Source organism: Thunnus thynnus, chromosome 14 (genome assembly GCF_963924715.1).
Source record: "Thunnus thynnus chromosome 14, fThuThy2.1, whole genome shotgun sequence".
Lineage (NCBI taxonomy): Eukaryota > Metazoa > Chordata > Actinopteri > Scombriformes > Scombridae > Thunnus > Thunnus thynnus.
This window is the reverse complement of record NC_089530.1, coordinates 6,110,165-6,129,969: the sequence shown is the minus strand read 5'-3', so window position 1 is coordinate 6,129,969 and position 19,805 is coordinate 6,110,165. Positions and strand designations below refer to the sequence as shown.

The following is a 19,805-nucleotide window of genomic DNA, read 5'->3' as shown; positions in this document are numbered from 1 at the left end:
TAAGAGGAACTTTTTAAATTTCCCATCATGTAGATAAAGATATACATTTATATTCCAACACGTGGAATAATGATTATTTATTCTTTGGTATATATTTGGTATATCTCCCCAATTGAATGTAGGATTTGTCTGTGTGTTTGTATAGAATCCGTCATAAGATTATTATTGAAACTCTGAATTGTTTAATTTTTGGAAAAGTTCATATAAGCCAAACTCTCAAAATATCTTCTCTCTTATTTACATTAGACTCTTCAATCTCTTAATTCTTAAAGCAGCTTCTTATAGATGTATATGACGTCAGCCGGATAAAAGTGTGTTAAAGGGCCTCCAAACATTTGACAGCGTGAATTGGCTCTTTTAATGCACGGAATCAGATTTTTACTACATATCCTGCGGGAATATTAACAAATGCGGTGATAATAAAACCTAAGTAGATAAACCCAAAGGAATGTTATTTTTCGTTGAGGCTGGTGTGGAGGCCCATCATCAGCCAGTTCAAACTGGTGTGACAGAAAGAAGAAATGTGTGTGTGTGTGTGTGAGGCCTGTCACTGTGTAATAATACTCTGATGCTCTTGTGGAAGGCTCATTGATGAAAGCCTTTTATTTAGAGCTCTTATTGTAGTAAAGAGGTAAAATGAGGACAAACAGCCGTTGAGCTCTAATGGTTTTTATTGCTTGAGAACTGCATCACCTACAGTAGAGGCCAGGCCGTCCAGAGGGGCTAGAATAAAATCTCTATCTGCTTTTTATAAGATGGAGTGAAGGAAAACTGCGGCTTATACTCCTACAGTATACACAATGACCAGCAGGAACAAAAACAAGCAGGGCTTCTTTTTTTTTTTCTTTTTCTTTTTTTTAAACTTTTTGCCTACGAACCAAATCACACAAGACAACATAAATTCTGCTGCAGGCACAAAATCATTTCCACTTGCGGTGATTTAGATGAAAGAAAAAATCACTGAGGATCAATCTGACGGCTTCACACAGTCTGAAATCTGTAGTGTAGTAAATGAAATCGATAAAAAGAAACGCTGGCGTTTCATAACAGCCGTCTCCCATCGCCTCATTTAATGCTCAAATTATTTGCAATGAAGGCTACATAGAAAACAGATAAAAAGCAAGTCTTCCTGGTCTTTCCCCGCATTTAGAGTTTCTCTATTATTTTTTTTTTTGAACATTTCATAATCAATACCTTTACCGTCTGACTTAAGTATTTAATAACTCTTACACACTTCATGTCTGTGTAGGATACTTGGCACCATAATGCAGTAACAAAAATAGACCAAAAAAAAAAAAAAAAAAAAAGTTTACATTTTAAAGATACCCAAGCCTATCTAAAATATCACATTCAGAACCATAATATTATTAAGTAGAAATAAGTTAGAGTAAGAATAATAATGAAATAATGTGAGAGTGCTATATATGAAACATTATCTTATATACTTGCATGGTCTATGGCACTGCTTAAAACATTCTTGGATAGGCAATAAATCACGTTGGCTGAACAGTTGCTCTGTTTCTCTTCTCTTGTACTGACTATTCAAAGGTCACTGTGGCTGCAGGAACACCCAAACAGTCACTCTGTCTGCACACGCTTCAGCATAAACATTTTGGTAAGAATTATAAATTATCTCTTTAAAAAGTACAGTATATAAAATGAGACTCAACTGATGTGTCAGGCATGGCAGTGTGTTGTGCACACAACAACAACAACAACTCAAAACAAAAAATATATATATATAGAAACAGTTGAAATAAACTGAAAAGATGCATCTATTCCAACAAAAAGGGACCACAAAGTTTGGTCAGAAAAGAGAACGGCACTAAAACCATCAACAACTCTATGTTATACTGTCCAATGTACAAATAAACCTAACAATATAGATATACAACTTTTTTTGCATTGCACTTTTCTTTTTTTAAAACACCTTACATACTGTATGGAAAGTAGCTTCTATACATAGAGGCATACCTAAAAATGGCGAGTACGGTGTCTAAAAGTATGTAGTAGGACTGATTTCAATTAGAGTTTTGGCAACGAGGCTGTGGCATGGAAAAGAGTCGTCCGTCCTTTTCTTTTTTTTTCTTTTTTTTTTTTTCTCTCTCTGGGGGAATGGGGTTGCATGGCAACGGTGAGGTCAGCGATGTGTGTCTTGTCTGGAGCCGGGCCCTCGGGTGCTAGTCCACATCTCAACAAGTGTTTTATGGAGAGAAAACGACTGAGTTTTCATATGAATGAGGTGTCAGGACAACTGCAACTGATCAGCACTGCTGAAAAGTTTGTCTAGGTTCTTCAGTGTACGCTTGTGCAAAGTGTGTGTGTGAATGTGTGTGTGTATGTGTGTGTGTGTGTATATATATGTTTATATGTGTGTATGTTGGTGTCCTGTTTGTTTCTCCTTGTGTTTTCATAGAGGTGCTTCACGGAATATCTTCTCCCCCCTTTGGCAACACTTCCCTGTGGAGAAAAAGAAAAGGAAAAGTTTTACTCCAACACACTCACATATTGTTTTCAAAGAATAAATGACCCACTCTTTTCTTTTCAAAGTTCAAATACAAGATGCAGCTAGTTTGTGAGTACATGTCTTAAAATGACTGCAGCATTTTAAGCAATCAGCAACCATGATGTCTGATGGTATTTATCATCAGATTAATGATAAATTATTTTAAATAAAAAGGCAGATTTGCCTTCAGGAACATTAGTGCAAAGTAATGAAAAATCAAGCAAATCAAAGCAAACAATAGCAACAATGGAAAGAATTATAATAAAGAAAAAAATAATATTTACCACGACATCACTGCACCACACAACACTTGTGCTTATTTGCATTAGGTTTACCTGCCCCCGCTGTTATTCGGAAGGACAGGAAGACAGGCTGGCAGGGGGACAGAGACAAATCAGAGTTAGAAAAAAGAAAAAAAAGAGAGCAGTTACAGAAGACTTTATTAATGCTCTTTGGGACAAGTGTGAGCTCTTTTTTCCCTCTCTGAGCTCCTAGGACACACAGGTTAAACTCACACTACCAGCGCTGTGCATTTTTGGGCCCGTGTGCTAACTACATCGGACATTTTTTAAACATAGCCAGCTGTGATTTTAGCAGTAGTGTGTGGCTGGGAGGTGAGGGCCGCTGCAGTGGCTGTCAGTGTGCACAGGTCACCTCGCACACACACACTACTGTCTGTGTCACACTAAGTAATGATGAAAGACCTGACTTAAGGCGCCTCTCTTTCAGCGGAAGACCTTCTGTCTGACACCGCAGAGACTGAAGCGACAGTGTTCAACACTTTCTATACAGAAAAATAAATCCTCTCTGCTGCCATGACCTCTCGCCTACTGTTTGGCTTTTTTTTTTTTTTTAAAGGGCAGATAGTTTTTTTTTAATAAAGCTGCTGATAAGTGAAATTAAATGTCAATATTTCATACATATGTTCATATTTAGACATATAATATGTAACACACATAGCTGTTTCCCTAAAATAAGTGCAGATGTGTTGAGAGAAGTCCATCCTTTTCCATTCCAGAGGCAGACTGCCTGAATCACACACGGACACTTTAATCACCACAACACACACTCACACACACACACAGACACACACACAGACACAGACACAGACACAGACACAGAGAGAGAGAGAGAGAGGGAGGACAGGAGGTGAGCAGAGCCCCTGTTGTTACCTTGTGGTCCCCCATGCAGACATTGGGCCCAATGTTATCATAGACTATAGACTTCTCTTCATTTTCAGGCTGCAGAGACACAAAACCAAAACCTGAGTACAGCAGTGAACAAAACATCACAGTGGTTAGATGAAGGTGCTGCGGCGCAGCGTGTGTTACACACTGAATACACACAGGATGCACAGTCAGCAGCACAGTGTTTGTGTTTACACTGTACAACCATTACAGGCTTGTGTCGGCTTTTATGACACGTTCATGGATGAGCAATCAATGTACGAGCTTCATTAAACACAATTAGCAGGAAGTAAAAGTAACCTGGAGGTAGCAGATAAACATGAGCTTCAAACGTGGCTTTCAGCTCCACTGTAGAGGTCAAATAACAGTTTTCACAAAAACAAAATATTTGAGGTGCCAATAACATTCTAATTTTATCACGAGTGCTGCAACTTTCTGTGGTTTATTTGCCATAAGCCGTAAGATGTTTAGTTTCTATGTACACTATAGGGATTCTCAGCCATTCAGTTTGAATGAATATGAATTTGTAAAGGTTTATTCTACACTATTAGACTGAATAACTATTAGTAAAAATATGACAATTCATATGAAAAAAAAAGAATCACAACCAACAGAAAGTGAAAAACATTTATCTGTATCAATCATGTTGTTCAAGTGTTTAATCAAACTTTTATGATGCTAGATTTAATCATTTATTGATGACTCAGGAAACATCGCAAAGACTTTTTTTTTCTTTCTTCAGTGTTCTCACAGATTGTGAAGGAGCAGCAGCACAGCGTCTGAATTATGAAAAACACAAACATCCACTGAACTGAACGCACCTTTTAGAAAGTGTTTTCACTTTGAAACGTATGCACTGCGGTGAAGAGAAATGAAAAGCAGGAGTAATTTACAAAGTGGGCATTTGCCTCTCGACCAGATACACTCCCACCATAATCTAAGTGCCTATCTGAGGGAATCATGTTTCAATATCACTTTCTGCACACAAAGAAGCTGTTACCCACTCAGACATGAATCTGCAGACTGGAGTATAAATCATACTTGTCTGGTTGAACTAAAGACTTTTTAAACAGCCACCCAACCCCCGCGCGCACACACACACACACACACACACACACACACACACACACAGAGGCTGGTGGGTGCTACCAGTTGTGACTCGGTGAGCTGTGCTGGCGCTTCAGAAGAAAGACACAGAGAGCTTGAGAATGAACCATAGAGTGAAATCCAAATTAACTTCAGACCAATCCTGCAGGGGAGCGGGGTCAGCACGCGCTGTGCCGCCACCTCACTCTACCTTTTCTAGCAGGCCACGCACTGGCACCTCTCTATTTGTCTGGCGGCCGGCCCCGAGCCGCTGCCTCCCAAAGCCGGAGATACATTCATCAAACACACACTTGATAATTTACAAAGGCAGCATAAAATTGTGGATTTTCGGGCTGCATAATCTTTAGACAGATAAACAAATTACCCGGGGCCCTCCGGCAGAGAGGGAGCGCTCGCTCGGCTAAACATTCATTACCGGCACTCCTGGAGCTGGTGCTGCGCTGCACAGCCAGCGGGCAACCTTTGGCGTGTTAGGGCTCGGCAAGCAGAAAATAACATGATGGCGAGTTAACCGACCGTGCCATGATAGATGACGCCACACACCAGGCTGTTTACGGACCTATGTCTCAACAATCTGTAATGCTCGGAGCCTGAGAGTGTGTGCTCAGTGAATCATCAGCCAATCTGCGAACACACTAACTGTCTGCATTACAAGCAATTAGCCGGTGCTTGAGGAGAAGAAAGCAAACAACAAAACAGCTGTGTGCACGTGAATCACTTTTGACATCATTCTGACACATTAAGTGGGTGATATGTGAAACAAACGGGGGTGTCATCATTTTAAAAACACTTTAGCCATTGTGTTTCTCATCTTACTGTAATACACGGTTATTGTTTTAGTGTGGCTTCAGTCAGTGAAGAAGAAAGATCAGGAAGGAATTTCTCATTTGTGGTGGACAAAAGAAAGCCAAACTTCCTGAGCGGCCCCCTGCTGTGGACCGTTAGTGTACAATACACTGCTGCATCTCTTTCAAACACATTAACAGATGAAAGCCCGCAAGTCGCAGCTCTGAAAAGACTCGAAATTTAAAGTTCACAGCTCGTGTGCTTAGAATCCAGAATTCGGGATCTAAAAATGGTTGAAAATGTGGCTTTTTTCCAGATGAAAAGGTGTTGTCTCATGGAAAACACAGCTAAAAAAAAATCTGGGAAAACTTTGCGAGGCTGCATGGTGGATTTCTAAGTAATCCAGCAAACAAAATAGTGAGTCAGAAGTGAACAGACTGCAGCACAGGCTGTGGGAGGAGGGGGGGGGGGGAGGTGGCAGATTGGCTGCAGTTTACAATGCTGGGATGGATTTGAAGGGGAGTGGGGGGCCTGCAGGGTTCGACTCTCTGAGGAGGGAGACAGATCTGTGGCTTTATGAAGAAGATGGGGCCCACTGGAACTCTATAAGTGCCGGGATATATATACTGTCTTGGTGGACCCATGGCTTAGCGCTCCAAATTAATATTCACAGACACCGCATCCTTCCATCTGTGAAGTGACAGAGGAGGGGGAGGAAAGAGCACGGGTAACAGTGTGGATCAAGGACGATGGAGCTGTAGATAATAGAGAGTGATGAATGAAAAGGCACCTGTATTTCTGAGGGAGAACTGCTGACATTTTGGTCACGATATGTAGGAAATCTGGATTTTAAAAGCTTCTGAATTGGATAAAATGCGTTAGTTTGGATGAAGCTCACCTTTAAGACCAGGTCTCGGGCAGTAGAAGACATGAGGATTCGGTCACACCAGGCAGGGCATCTGGTGTTCATGTACTCCTTCCCCTGATTGCTGTCTTCACTGTATGGATAACTGAAGACACACACAAGCAAAAAAAAAACATTTATGGTAATTTCTACACATAAAAGTTGTATCCAAATAAAAACGAACTTTACAATGAGAATAATAAATGCATAGCACTATACAAGAATAACAAACTGCTGTACAAAGAACAAGACAATAAAGGAAAGCCAATCAGGAAAGCAATAACTGTGATGCATATGAATCAGCAAGGCTGCAGAGGAGCAATAAATATGAGACGTCACGTCATCTGCCTTATCTCAGAGACAGATCAAAATGTTTTCCCGGGAAAACAGGAGGTCCATTAGTATGACCAATCATCTGAGTAATCTCTTGAATCAACACACATGGATGGCTCAATCAAAGCAATCTTTCTCTGCCAACTGTACAGGTTGTGAGTGTGTGTTTGAGAGAAAGAGAGAGAGAGAGACAGAGAGAGAGGGAGATGGGGGGGAAAATAAGAAGAAAGAACGAGAGCGATTTAGATGGAGCGGGCCAGAAGGAGATTCAGTTGCCCATATGTATGGCTACATCCCTACACGGTCATCAAAAACAGATTAGGTGCGGCGGGAAATGGCCAAGAGAGATTGTATCTTGGAACAGCAGGGAACAATCGCATGATTTAAGCGACGGCGGGGCTGGAGTCGGGCGAGGAGCCATCGAGCTGATACAGATTTACATTGTTGAGAATTCAATTTGCCCCTTCGGCTCATCAAACTGCTTCAGATTTACACGCCACCAATCCAATTTGTTTGTCGGCGCTCATCAGGATGTAAGAGCGGGCTTACATACTGTAATACCAATCCAATTTGCTCCTTCAGTGCCACGCGTGCTAACCGTAGCGTACCACAAAGTGACTCCTCTCCCAGGACGGTGATATCCTAATGATAAAATAAACACGCGCGCACACACACACACACACACACACACACACACACACACACACACACACACACACACACACACACACACACACACACACACACACTGTGCTTTTGATTCATTAGTCTTGCCAAGCTCTGATAACTTAATTGGACTTTGTGCTAAGGCAGAATACATTCAATGAGTATTTGTTGTGATTGCTTTGCATGTACACGCCTGCATTCATATCACTGTAACTAACACTGATAGAGCTGCTGCTACTATGACTTACTGCTTTCACTAGTAAAAATGAATGTTGCAAGAAAAGCACCACTACTCCAGGTGTTTACAGTTATCCCACAGCTGGTCTAACACCAGTACACTGTGATATGGTGACCATTTTTGTAAACTGTGAACAAATGTCTGTGTGTGTGGTGGTCTGTGTTTGTGGGGTTAAGGCTGGGGCATGAGAAGGCTCACATGCACACACACACACACAGAGCCCCCCCACCAGGTGTACAAACAGACCTGTGGAGAGCTACTTAGAGAAGTTCCCTGCCTCCAATTAGCATTAATAGCACTTAAACCATGGGGGAAATGCATGGGGGTTTTGGTATGCTAATCAAAGGGCTAAAGAAGTGATCCCGGGATAAAAGAGAGCATGAAGAATAGGATGAGTGAAACAGAGATAGACAGGGAGGCAGAAGAGAGGGGATAAAGACGGATCAGACAGAAAGAGGCAAAGTGAGGGTGGAAAAGAGCAAAGTCTTCAAAGGGCTGCTGGAGCTGCTTGACTTCAGGGTGGCCTGAATGCTCCTGCTTCCTGAGGGACGGACCCTGGCCTTAAACAGCCTGTGAACAATCCTGCTATCAGGGTCTGAGAGCCACTCTGTTAGAGCTTTATTGACTAACAAGCCTGGGGTCATTTTGGTGTTAAAGAGATTGAGAGAAAATCAAGTTTTCCCCTTACCTCCTTCAAACAATGAACTCCCTCCTGATAGCAAACTTCCCCCGAGCACTTCAGCAACAAAACTTTGCTTCGTTCAGTTATTTTTGATGACAGAAAGCCATTGTAAAAGCTGATTAAAATACTCAACAATGGCCATTAAAGGGCCATTCTGCGTCCCTGTGTGTGTGCAGGTATAGGTTGTTCCCATTTCTGTTTTACCGCACCCTCCATTGGCTCCAATAGAGATAACAAGTCTTAATGCAACAGCAAACAGTGGAATGGCGCGCTGGGGCCAAAGTGATTAATGTGTCCGATTAGCAAGCTCACAAACTTATTGCGGAAGGTAAACGGTCCAAGAGGGCATGTGGGCTGGAGGCCGTCAGCTCCTATCAGACCCTTATCGCCCACAGCAAGACTAATTACACTAATTAATGGGTCAAGCTGATAACTCCAACAATTGTGTATCTGTATAGGAGGGGAAGCTGTACTTCAAGGGATCCACCCACTCATACACACACAGCATGTATGTCCAAAACATACATGCAAACAGCCACATGTAAAGCTTTACTAACTCTGGTCCCAGTGCTAACATACCGATAATGACTAAATTAGGAGAGCACCTTTTGAAACAGAAAGGTCTTAATAGGAAAATGCAGCCATTAACTGTCATTAGTGGGGTTGAAAACAAAGGCACAGAAGATGTGACAGTTATTATACAAGCAGGGTTGCTATATTTGGCAAACAAATTATGATTTGATACAGTACCAGTCAAAAGTTTAGACACACCCTCCCATTCCCTTAAGGAAGTGTGTCCCAACTTTTGACAGGTGCTGTAGATGTTATTCTGTCCTGAAAGTGATGCAACTCAACAGGACCAAATATGTTTTGATAGTTTGCAGACATTAAGAAATTACATGTGCTATGACTCATTTTCTGTACGTTTTTTGTGCACCGCAGACAAAAAACAACAACTGTGGATATTCACAACAGTGGGTAGTGCTTCATGCTATGTGCAGAATTTTGTTTAGACTGAACTTTTTGAATTTTGAAGCAGAAATGGAGGAAATATGGGTTTTACATACAATTCAAAATAGTGGAATAACTATCATGGGAAATAATACTGATTTGGATTTGTCTTCAACCAAGAAACCTGAGGGAATAAATTGCACTCTTCTCTGTAGGGTTCAGGATCTTTTGAAGAAAATTTAAGGTTAACTAATCCAACAAAATATTACTATAAGGCCAAACTGTTTAATTTGGACATATGAAATTTACAGCACTTACTAAATCCAATCTTGTGAAATATAAGGCTATGTACTGTATGTCTACAGTATACTGTTTCAGTAAACTGTTCTGCAGGTGCATAGATCTTCAGACGAGTCCTTTTAGTGACAGAGCTAAAAATATCTGCACAGTGCAACCAGTTCCTTTAAACATACTGTACATCCAAGTGACCAAGTTTAAAAAAAATAAAATTAATTAAAACTTACAGTACATTATATGCTTACATGCTGCAAATGTGCGCAAGTGAAAAAGTGACTAGAGAAAAGTTCTAGATATGACCCTACTGATGGTCTGAAGACTGAAATATTTGTCTTGCAACTTCGTCTAGGTCATAAAAGTGTAAACGGACAACTTGCGTCCAATAAGAATGTCACAGATACGGACAGTTCTGCTTTCCTCAACAACTATTCCTTACATGAAAACCTATACAGTGGTGAAACCTGACTTGCTTACAGTTACTTTTTGAGAAAATTTGACATAAGAATACTGTTTTCCGGCTTGTTGGCTCCTTCTTTGGTGTTGCTGACCACATATCAGATGACATGTGTGTGCACGGTCAGACATGGAGAACTTCTAGCACCCATTGAGAGCTGATTCATTTATGCTTGGTTTAGGGTTTAATGTTTGACCGGGCCGCTGACACATTACTTACATGTATTCCGGCTGGTGTCAGCTTGTTTGTCTCGCCACAGTAAAAACTGGCAAAGTGAGCACAGGCCCTACCTTTAGTGTGTCACTCAGCCTCACCCAGCAGAGGGAGAGGCTGTTGAGACATTCATTACAGTGCTGTACAAGCTACTGTATCTACACCACACGTTATTTGTATAACATTGAATAGCTTAGCTCCTTAAAACAATGAACAATAAAACTTAGATATCACTTGAAAAGGAGGATAGAAAATCAAAAGATTCAACCACAAAAGGAATAAGACAAACTAAAAAACTGAGATACTGTAGTTGGGCTGGGCTACCAACCGGCCTCCCCAGGACCAGACACTCCTGGCATGGACTGCTCCAGGCCAGACTTCCTTGTCCCATATTCTCCTATCTCTCCATCGAAAGCTATTACCTTGTTCTAAATAATGACAAATATGTGACAGGCCAAACAGTGGACTATTCAGTTGTTCAGTATTTAATGAGGGCAATATAAACTTGGGAATATAGGTAGGGCAGGAAGCCAAAGATAAGAGTCATACTATCAGTGACATGAGGTCAAGGGTGCTAAACAGCCTCATGGGATGTTGGAGTGGCTGTGGCAGGGCTGCGATTGGCTAAAAAGTCAGGAATGACTCGCTGCCTCTACAGCTATGTTTGTTTGCCGTTGTCAGGGGAGGCTTGGCAAAACACAACACACACACTCATACACAGATTCAAAAAGATCAGCCAAATGCTATCAATAAAGCTGAATGTTTGCTTCAGTTTGTAGAGCTGGGAGGCTCGCAGGCACAACATTGGCATAGTGCAGTACAAACAGAATGAAATGCCATCAGTAGCTCATGGCTCACAGCCTGCTGGGGTTCGGCTATTACATGTTCTGCCTTTAGCTGCTCTAAATGAAGACGAAGACACAGATGGCATCCATTTAATCGTCTCTGTGTAAGATTGTTTTAAACAAAGCCTCCATTTCAGTGGCATCATCTCAGACGAGAGGCAATGACACATGACAGTGGACAATCTTCAGCTATTATCGCCACAATGGCCCCTCATCATTTTCACAGGCTCTCTAGTAGTTAGAATGATGGATGCTCTGATGGCTCTAAAACAATGTTCCTGTTCAGTAGATCAGCCTGCAACGCTGGATCCTGTGGCTGCTGTGAGCCAACACGAGCCACACACTTACAGTGCCTCGGCCGCAGTGCTTTAACCCAACATTGTCATTAAAGTACATCTGTGGTTCTCCTTAAATGGAGTCATACATCCAGTATAGGATGGCTGTTCACATTGAAGAGAACAAGACGCCTCCTTCATATAGGATGCAAATAGCAGGGCTATAGGACCAATGTGATCACAGTCAAATACACAACTACACATTGAGAGAGGATGACATCATTAGTACAGGCCTACAGAGATCACGGGAGCTGTATGAAGAGTGTTATTCACAGAACAAGGACAGTTACTGTATACAGGAGAGCCATCTGTGTGAGCACTTCCAATGAGCTCAAAACGAGTCTTGAGGAATTCTCCACCGCTCTGATAATTCACTCATATGTACTTATTAGCAGTTATGGAGGAACTGGCAGGTGGCCATTTGTGTCACCTGATCAAAATTTCCTCTCCTCCAAAAGAGCAAAGTCATTCTGCCTGATATCAGCTTTCAAACCTCCCCCTTCCTCCTTCATGAACCTCTGAAAGTTGTAGCTTTTCCCAGCAGGCAAGTCACTTTGTTGGCTTGTCCTCATAGTCCTGCAGCGTTTGGAAAATGTATGCTAATGTGCCAAGGTTGGTCCCAGGGTGCTTCCTCTGAGTTTCCTGCCAGGCACCAAATAGTAAAGACACAACTGTTTATCAGTTTCTGCCTCCTCACTGGCTTCACCTCCTGACCCCCGGGCCATGCTCTGCTCCTTTCCTTCGTTCCATGTCTAGACTTAACAAACACAGACACATGGGACTGGAGCCATCCTTTCCCCTCTCATGCATTCCCATCATTCTGTCTATATATACTACAACAGAAGTATGGTTGAGCATTGGAACAAATGAGAAAAATACATGCTACAAGGATACATTTTCTATGTACTAGTTGATTCCCAAACAAAACATTTTTGCACATTTTTGACTGTCGGTTTGGTTGGTCCACAGACTGAAATATCTTGACAACTACTGGACAGATTGCGAAGAAATTTAGTACAGACATTCATGTCCCATAGAAGATGAATCCTACTGACTTTAGTGAACTACTCACTTTTTCTCTAGTGCCACCATGAGGTTCACATTTGTGGTTCAGTGTGAAATACAACTATCAGATAGATTGCCATGATATTTACAAAAGATATTCAAGGTCCCTTGAGGATACATTCCAACAACTTTGGTGATCCTGACTTTTTGTTTAGCACCACCAACAAGTAAATACTTTCACTTATGCTATGATACTGTGTATCTCAACATGTACTCAATGGATTAGCACATAATCTGATACGTCATGGTTCCCAGATGACTGGTGATCCTCTGACTTTTCCTCAAGTACCACAGTGAAGTTGACTTTTCAGTTCTTCATTGAAATATCTCGAAAACTATTGGATGGATTGCTGTGAAATTTGGTGCACACATTCATGGTCCCCACACGATTAATTGATATAGCTCTGATCTCCTGACTCTTCATCTAGCACCATCATCTGGTCAAAATTTAATTTTGCCCAATACTTTGGTTTATGACCGAATACCTCCAAGACCCATGACATTCCCATAAACCTGCTAATCATCAACATGCTAGCATTATCATTGTGAAAATTTTAGAGCCTACTAGCAGTGTTTCAAAGAGCTGCTAGCATGGCTGTAGACTCCAAGTCATGTTAGATTAATGGTAAGCCACACTCTTAACTTCGGAGCAAGTCAAATACTCGTTTATAGCAAGCACATGCCCAACATGCAACAGCAGTTCCTGAAAGAGGGGAAAGAATGACTGAACTGATTCACCCTTTTTGCCCAGATTTTCCGAGCTGGTGTAGAGGTTGAAATTTCCATGCTACCACTGTCCATCCAAAGATACACATTAATACATCTATGCAAATGCAAAAATACCAACTGGTAGTGTTTCTAGTGAATTCCCAGATGTTATGTACTGTATATGTATTTCCCATGGCTTCTTCCTCTGTCCCACTTTTTCACTTTGCAACAGATATGGGACAGCAACTGCCTTTTCTACTCCTGGCTTTTCCCATTTTTCCTTCCACCAACCGTAAGCGATTTCCAAACCATTTCCATGCCCTGAAATCACTCATGATTTGCCTATTGATGGAGTTGTACCGCTGCTCTGATGTCACTCAAAATCTCCCTCAAAGCCCATTCCCAGTAACCATGTTACAGGCAGAATACATTCCACTGCTCCCTCATTGTCCACGGCATTTCCTCCTGAGCTGGGGTCCCGATTCAATTTTTGCATCGATCTTGTGCAAAAAAAGGGCAAAGAAATCGGATCAGAGGAGTACTAAAAGCTTTCCTTTAAATCAATCACAATGCATGAATAAGTTACTTGTGCCTTAGTATGTTTTAGGGGATATTACCTTAGTTATGCCATTTCAAATATGAAATCAAAAGTATAATAATGTACAGTAAAACTTACCATTATTTTCAGTCAAATGGCCATGCTGCAGCCTACGTAAAGATAATGATCTAATGGCTGGTTGCAGTCTCATACATTACACGTGATGGAGAAACTGTGTCTAAATAAATGAGTGGTTTCTGATTAATAGACTCATCTATTCTCTCACAGTACACTGGTTAAGAAATCTGTGTACGACTATATGTGTGTGTGTATGAGCGGTCCCGCGGCCTATCACTGCACGGCAGCCGACTGGCTCCAGGTCCAGCTGTGACAAGGCATGGGCAAATTCCTCACCTCGGTGCCCGAGTACTTAGACTTGTCACGGCCAACTTTGACAGACGACTTTTTGAAAGTAAAGCGATATGCTTTTTACAGCTTGCAGCCTCTGCAGCGATGCAGGGGGAAGAATTCAAGTGTGTAAATATGGAGGCAGAAATCTATGTCGGCCAAAAACTGAATGTGCATTCCAAAAAATGTAAATGGGAGCTGCTGGCCAGGGATGCTTCAGCTGTGGTTATCTAGTAAAAAAGCTGGAGATGATTGAGGCTACCGCCACGTATGTACATGAGTAGCTGGAACCAATCAGTCAGTTTGTGTTATCCAGTTCATCCTTGACAGCATGTCTCATTTTGTGACAACTTCTTACCCACCACTGGACAACAGGCAGAATTAACTTGCAGATTAAATGTTTGTGACTAGTATTGATTTATAGATTTAAACAAAAGTGAGCCGTGTGTGTGTGTGTGAGGGTGTGTGTTGGTGAGGGTGTGTTTTGATGGCCTGCATTAAAAAGAGTAATAACCTCACAGATGGCGAGGGGCTGGTCCGGAGCAGGCTATGTGATGGAGAACAATCGTTGAGGCTTGATTGCTCAAGGAGCACAAGGCAGACCTGACAGGGGGAGGGGTTCCAGTACATGTGTGTGTGTGTGTGTGGGGTGTGTGTATGTGAGAAGTGGGAGGAGGGGGTTGTTTAAGTTTAACTAGGCCACTGCTACCCATTACAGGGCTGACAATGATGTGGTTTGTCGCGCACACAGAGTAGATCAAATCAAATTTCATATGCTGCTCCCGGGTTTCATCTATTTGATTCATCATCACCTCAAGTATGTGGAAATCATTTGTATTCTCACACAGCAGCACATTCATTCCTCCCTGTGGAGAGATGATTCAGTATTATATGGATAGGTGCAAAAGTCAGCCAGTGTAAAAGGACAATAAATCCACCTGTCACTTATGCAAAGTGATGTAAATGGGGTCCCTGATTAAGACACAGAGTCATTTAAAAAACAGGGACTTGCAGAACCTTGACACACACATACACACACACCTACTCAGTCTCGAACTCTCACACTCTCACACATGATAACTTAATCTCAAACTCACACTCAAAGCCACTCACACATACACACACGCCATGTATCTCAAGCTCTCTTTCTTTCTCTTTCTCACACACACACACACACACCCACACCCACACACACACTAAAATCCCCCGCCGCCCTGCGCCTGCCACTAGAGCAGTTTATCAAGTAATTATTGTTTGATTACAGCGTTTCATTATCTGCACTGATTGAGTCACAACCGACGGCAAAGGTCAAGCGCCATTAACGCGCTGCTCCCGAAACATATTTCCACGCCGGCCGCGTGTTTGCCCTCCCTCTCCTCTGAAAGGGCTAATTGCAAATGCATTTGTTTGAGGAAGAGGAGAGGAGACCACCCGCTCCAATCTCCCCCAAGTCCCACTGAGACGGAATATCAATGCCGCCCAAAGCGTTCTCTTGGCGGCACACGCACCACACACACACACATATGAAAAAACATACACAAGGGAGTAGTTTGGGGCCATATCCAATCATACTTAACAACTGATACCCATCAAACACAGATCCAGCAGCTCTCATAAAACCATTTTGGACAATAAGGAGGTGATTGACTCCTTCTGATTGTACATAATAATAATGAGTCCTTGTGGCCAGGATTTGGTCAGCTTAGTCACTGCATCTACAACACTAGTGCAGTGCCCGTTCACATGCCTGTTTGGAACAGGCCATTGCTTATTGTTTGTCGAGAACCGCATATGTATGTATCAACTGACAAATGTGTCAATTAAAACGATAAGGAATTAATGGATTAAATGGTTTAAATCCAGACACAAACTTCACCAGTGAGACTAAACTGAGGTTGAACCATAGAAGCAATTTACAGTCTTCCATTGGTTGATTCTGCAGCCAATCAAATGTGTCTGCACTCTTATTGGCTAGTTTTACTACCTCTGTTTTTTCTCTCCTGTGTGGACTCATGTTTTGCTCTCCTGCAGTTTAACTGAGTGGGGCGCGTTCCTTTGTCCTGCTCAGCAAGTCAGAGCTCAGAAGCCCCACCCCGCTGTGATGTGATGGTGTTTATATCAAACAGCCCTTGCTGCACTCAGACACAGAGCTAAGCGGCTTGCTGTTTGCTTGTTTATTCAAAGTTTGTTAAATGTGTTGCATTGCGCTTCCTTGGGTCCTCAACAGTACACCTTCCAAGTGTGAAGTTGATTGGATGAAAAATTGTTGAAATACTAGAAGGACACACATACATACAGACAGAGATTCCTTCTAGAGAGTGATCATGTAATCATGCCCTGTGGTTAACTAAAGAGGTCTTAGTTTCCTTTATGTCATTATTCAGTGAAAACCATTTATCTCCAAATTAGATGATTTTGAATTTTTCAGATAGTCTGAGGGATTAAGTGTTATTTTATGGGTTGAGAAATTTCTACCACCCCTTAGGCTAAATAAGACATTTAAAACAATTATCTCAAAAATGCATGTCACAGTGAGTGACAAGGGTTCTTCTGAATATTGGATATAGATTGCATTAAATGAATTCCTTTGTGTTGCAGGAGCTTTTTTCTTATGTCCGGTGACTGCAGCTGGGCAAAAATCACAGGCCAATTATGTACTTACATACTCTATGTCCTGCTAATACTCAGGATGTCTGAAAGTTTTGTGGTAAATCTAAGAGTTCTGAATATTTGGTGGGATGGAATTTAAGTCAAATAACCCCTGACAGGGACATGATAACTAACACTTTAAATTCAACATTTAATCAAGGCCTAGAAGATTTCACATTTTAATCATAGATATTTTAAAAATTCGAGACATGACATCACTGCAATAATGTACGACAGTAGCAAAACATAGAACAGTAGTGTAGTGTTGTAGTTATAAGGAGTGTGAATGCATAAGGTGTGTTGCATGTGATGTAAAGAGGGTCCATACCTGGGTGGGAAAGAGATCTCCAGTTCATGCAGCCGATCCTTGAACAACGACAGCTCTTTGTCAAACTCTAAAAGCTGTATAAAAAAAAAAGAAAAGAAAAAGAAAAAGCAATCAGTGGAGGGATGAGGAGAGACAGAAGCATCAATAAACTCATTACAAATGAAATCATATTACTTTTTTTTTTTTTTTTAAAAAAAACAAACTTTTTTGCTCTTTTCCAGCTCTGCTCTACATTCACACAGTTACAGTAAACATCTTCCCTTGTCCTGAGCTGGTTGTTGACAACAACCAATATTCCATTTTTGTGACCAAGTATATGTTTCTCAAAACCTTGATTTAATAACAGAACAGTATGAGACTTCAAGTTTGTCTTTGGTAAAAATAGGTAGGTCAATAAACATACATGCCAAGACAATCTTTATTCACACCTTGTCTTATTCAGACAGTTTTGCTGGATGGCTTGTACTACAATAAACTGATCCACAGAAAATTCATTGGCAACTATTTTGATAATCAATCATTTAAGCTCATTTTCAAGAAAATTTCCAAACATTTGATGGTTCCAGCTTCTCAAATATAGTACACTGAATATCTTTGGGGTGTAGACAGAACAAATAATCTGATGACATCACCTTGGGCCCTTGGAAATTGTGATGGGCATTTTCCATAGTTTTACAGATTAATTGAGAGGATAATCTGTAGATCAATCCATGGTAAAAATAATCCTTTGTTGTAGCCCTTAATGTCAGAATTCAGAGTTTCAAAGGAAACTGAAAAGGCCCGATGAACACTGAAGTCAAAACCCTTCTAACAACAGGCTCCAGTCTCAGTGAGGTGTGGATTATAATAAGCCGAATGAGAGTTGATGATACCATCTTTTGGCTTATTCAGTCACGTCCATTTACCCAACACTGGCAAGAATTGACAGCAGTTGACCAGTTGTGTGTGTGTGTGTGTGTGTGTTCCTAGCCCTGTCCTACTAGGGGTCTATCTCTCCACACTGACAGTGCATCCACACACTCTTCATCAATCATGTCTCCTCACCCAGCTGTATTCACTCACTAGAGTGTACACACACACTTCCCCCAATTTCCCCCCTTTCACAAAACCCATAAATCATTAGTGAAAAGTGCAATTAGCAGCTTCTTGTACACATTAATTATCTAGGAGATGAACAGGTAGCTAGGGCACCTGCATGACTGCCTCCCTGAGAGATTGACAGCGACGTTTCCCAGCAACTCCCCCCCTCACCCCCGGAGGGCCTTGTGCTAGCCCCACCCTTTCCTTTAAGACAGGAAGACATCTGAAGGGACCCAAGACATGTTCATTTAGTGGTAAATTGGGCCGTTGTACATGTTTCAAACACGAGGCTACAATTATGGCCTGATGAAGACCTCATTCTAGATGGGAAGAGTCTGACAGCAGCTCTATAGGCAGCTTGACGTTAATGACATTACATGGGTGTATTACAATATGTTGATAGGTACATGATGAAATATCCACAGAGATGTACACAGGGGTAATATTTAGAAGAACATCCTCCCAAAGTGGAGACACGGGAGGAAGGATGGACATCATATGAGTATTATTATAACACTGGAATGTAACTACTGTTTTCCATCTACACTGACATATTTATGCTATCCGTCTATGACTGTGTGCATTTGTCTGTTGGGTACACATGTATAAATACGCCAGCATGTGCCTTCACAATCGCGCTTGGTGTTTGTGTGTATGTGTGATTGTGTGTCAGTGGTGTAGAACAGTGGCCATTACTTCCAGGCAGAGGGGCCTCCCAGTCGGAGTCTCTGTGGTTCAGGAGGGCAGATGTGCTGCATTCATCAAACTCACACTGCCGGGGTCACAGGAGAGACTCACACACTGTGGATGAAGGATGGCAGAGCAGGGGATGCAACCCCACGCTCCACTGTGCACCCCGTCTCACCATCCACCCACTGATACCTTCTTCTAGTGTGTGTGCATGTTATAGTTTGTCCAATACAGTACTTTTAAGGCCAATATCAATATTTGAGTTTTTTTAAAAATTGTACAATTACCATAATGACTTTCATATGAGATGATATTTTTTTTCTGGAAATTATGATTGAAAAAGAGGGGGCTGTATTATATTTGAGGTACTCGCACCATCAGATGTCCTTTTTGAATGGGTTAATGTAACAGCGGCAACAACAAAGAGTGTTGTGTTATGGGTTGTTTGTAGCCTTAATGTTGCCTTTGGGATTTTCTGATGGCTCATGTAACTTGCTTTGCTGCATGGAGGAGATAAATTCCTGATGAGTGAAACAAGGTGAAAGCATCCTCCGAAATCATTACTGCAGAAACGGACCGAAGCCCAAAGCAGTCAAGAATTACTGCTGTATCACAGAATGTCCTGATGAGGACCTTAAAAAAGATATCCGGCCCCTTCCAGGAGCCTGACAGGAGAGAGTGTAAATATGTGACTAATAAACAGAATGAAGAGGTACGCTTGCTTAAGCTACATAAATGTGGGATTTACTTTCTGCTTTAATGAAAGTAATCAATGTCACATTTTTTACAAGAGAAAAGACTTTGAAGATGAGGATTATTGTTGGACTAAGAGTAT

The 19,805-nt window shown here is 41.6% G+C and overlaps 1 protein-coding gene across 2 annotated transcripts in view; it reads right to left on the bottom strand.

Annotated features, from left to right (window-relative positions):
- Positions 1-653: 653 nt before the first annotated feature.
- inpp5a (inositol polyphosphate-5-phosphatase A) overlaps positions 654-19,805 on the bottom strand; it is a 148,419-nt gene continuing 129,267 nt past the window's right edge. Inside the window, exons 12-16 of one of the 2 annotated variants that reach the window (XM_067609446.1) lie at positions 17,201-17,274; positions 6,485-6,596; positions 3,679-3,747; positions 2,842-2,878; positions 654-2,460 (exon numbers count right to left, since the gene is read on the bottom strand). In XM_067609446.1, the coding sequence (XP_067465547.1) occupies positions 2,411-2,460; positions 2,842-2,878; positions 3,679-3,747; positions 6,485-6,596; positions 17,201-17,274 (342 nt within the window). In that variant the 3' untranslated portion in view covers positions 654-2,410. Of the gene's footprint in view, positions 2,461-2,790; positions 2,879-3,678; positions 3,748-6,484; positions 6,597-17,200; positions 17,275-19,805 lie in introns of both variants that reach the window. The other variant, XM_067609447.1, reaches the window with a different exon arrangement.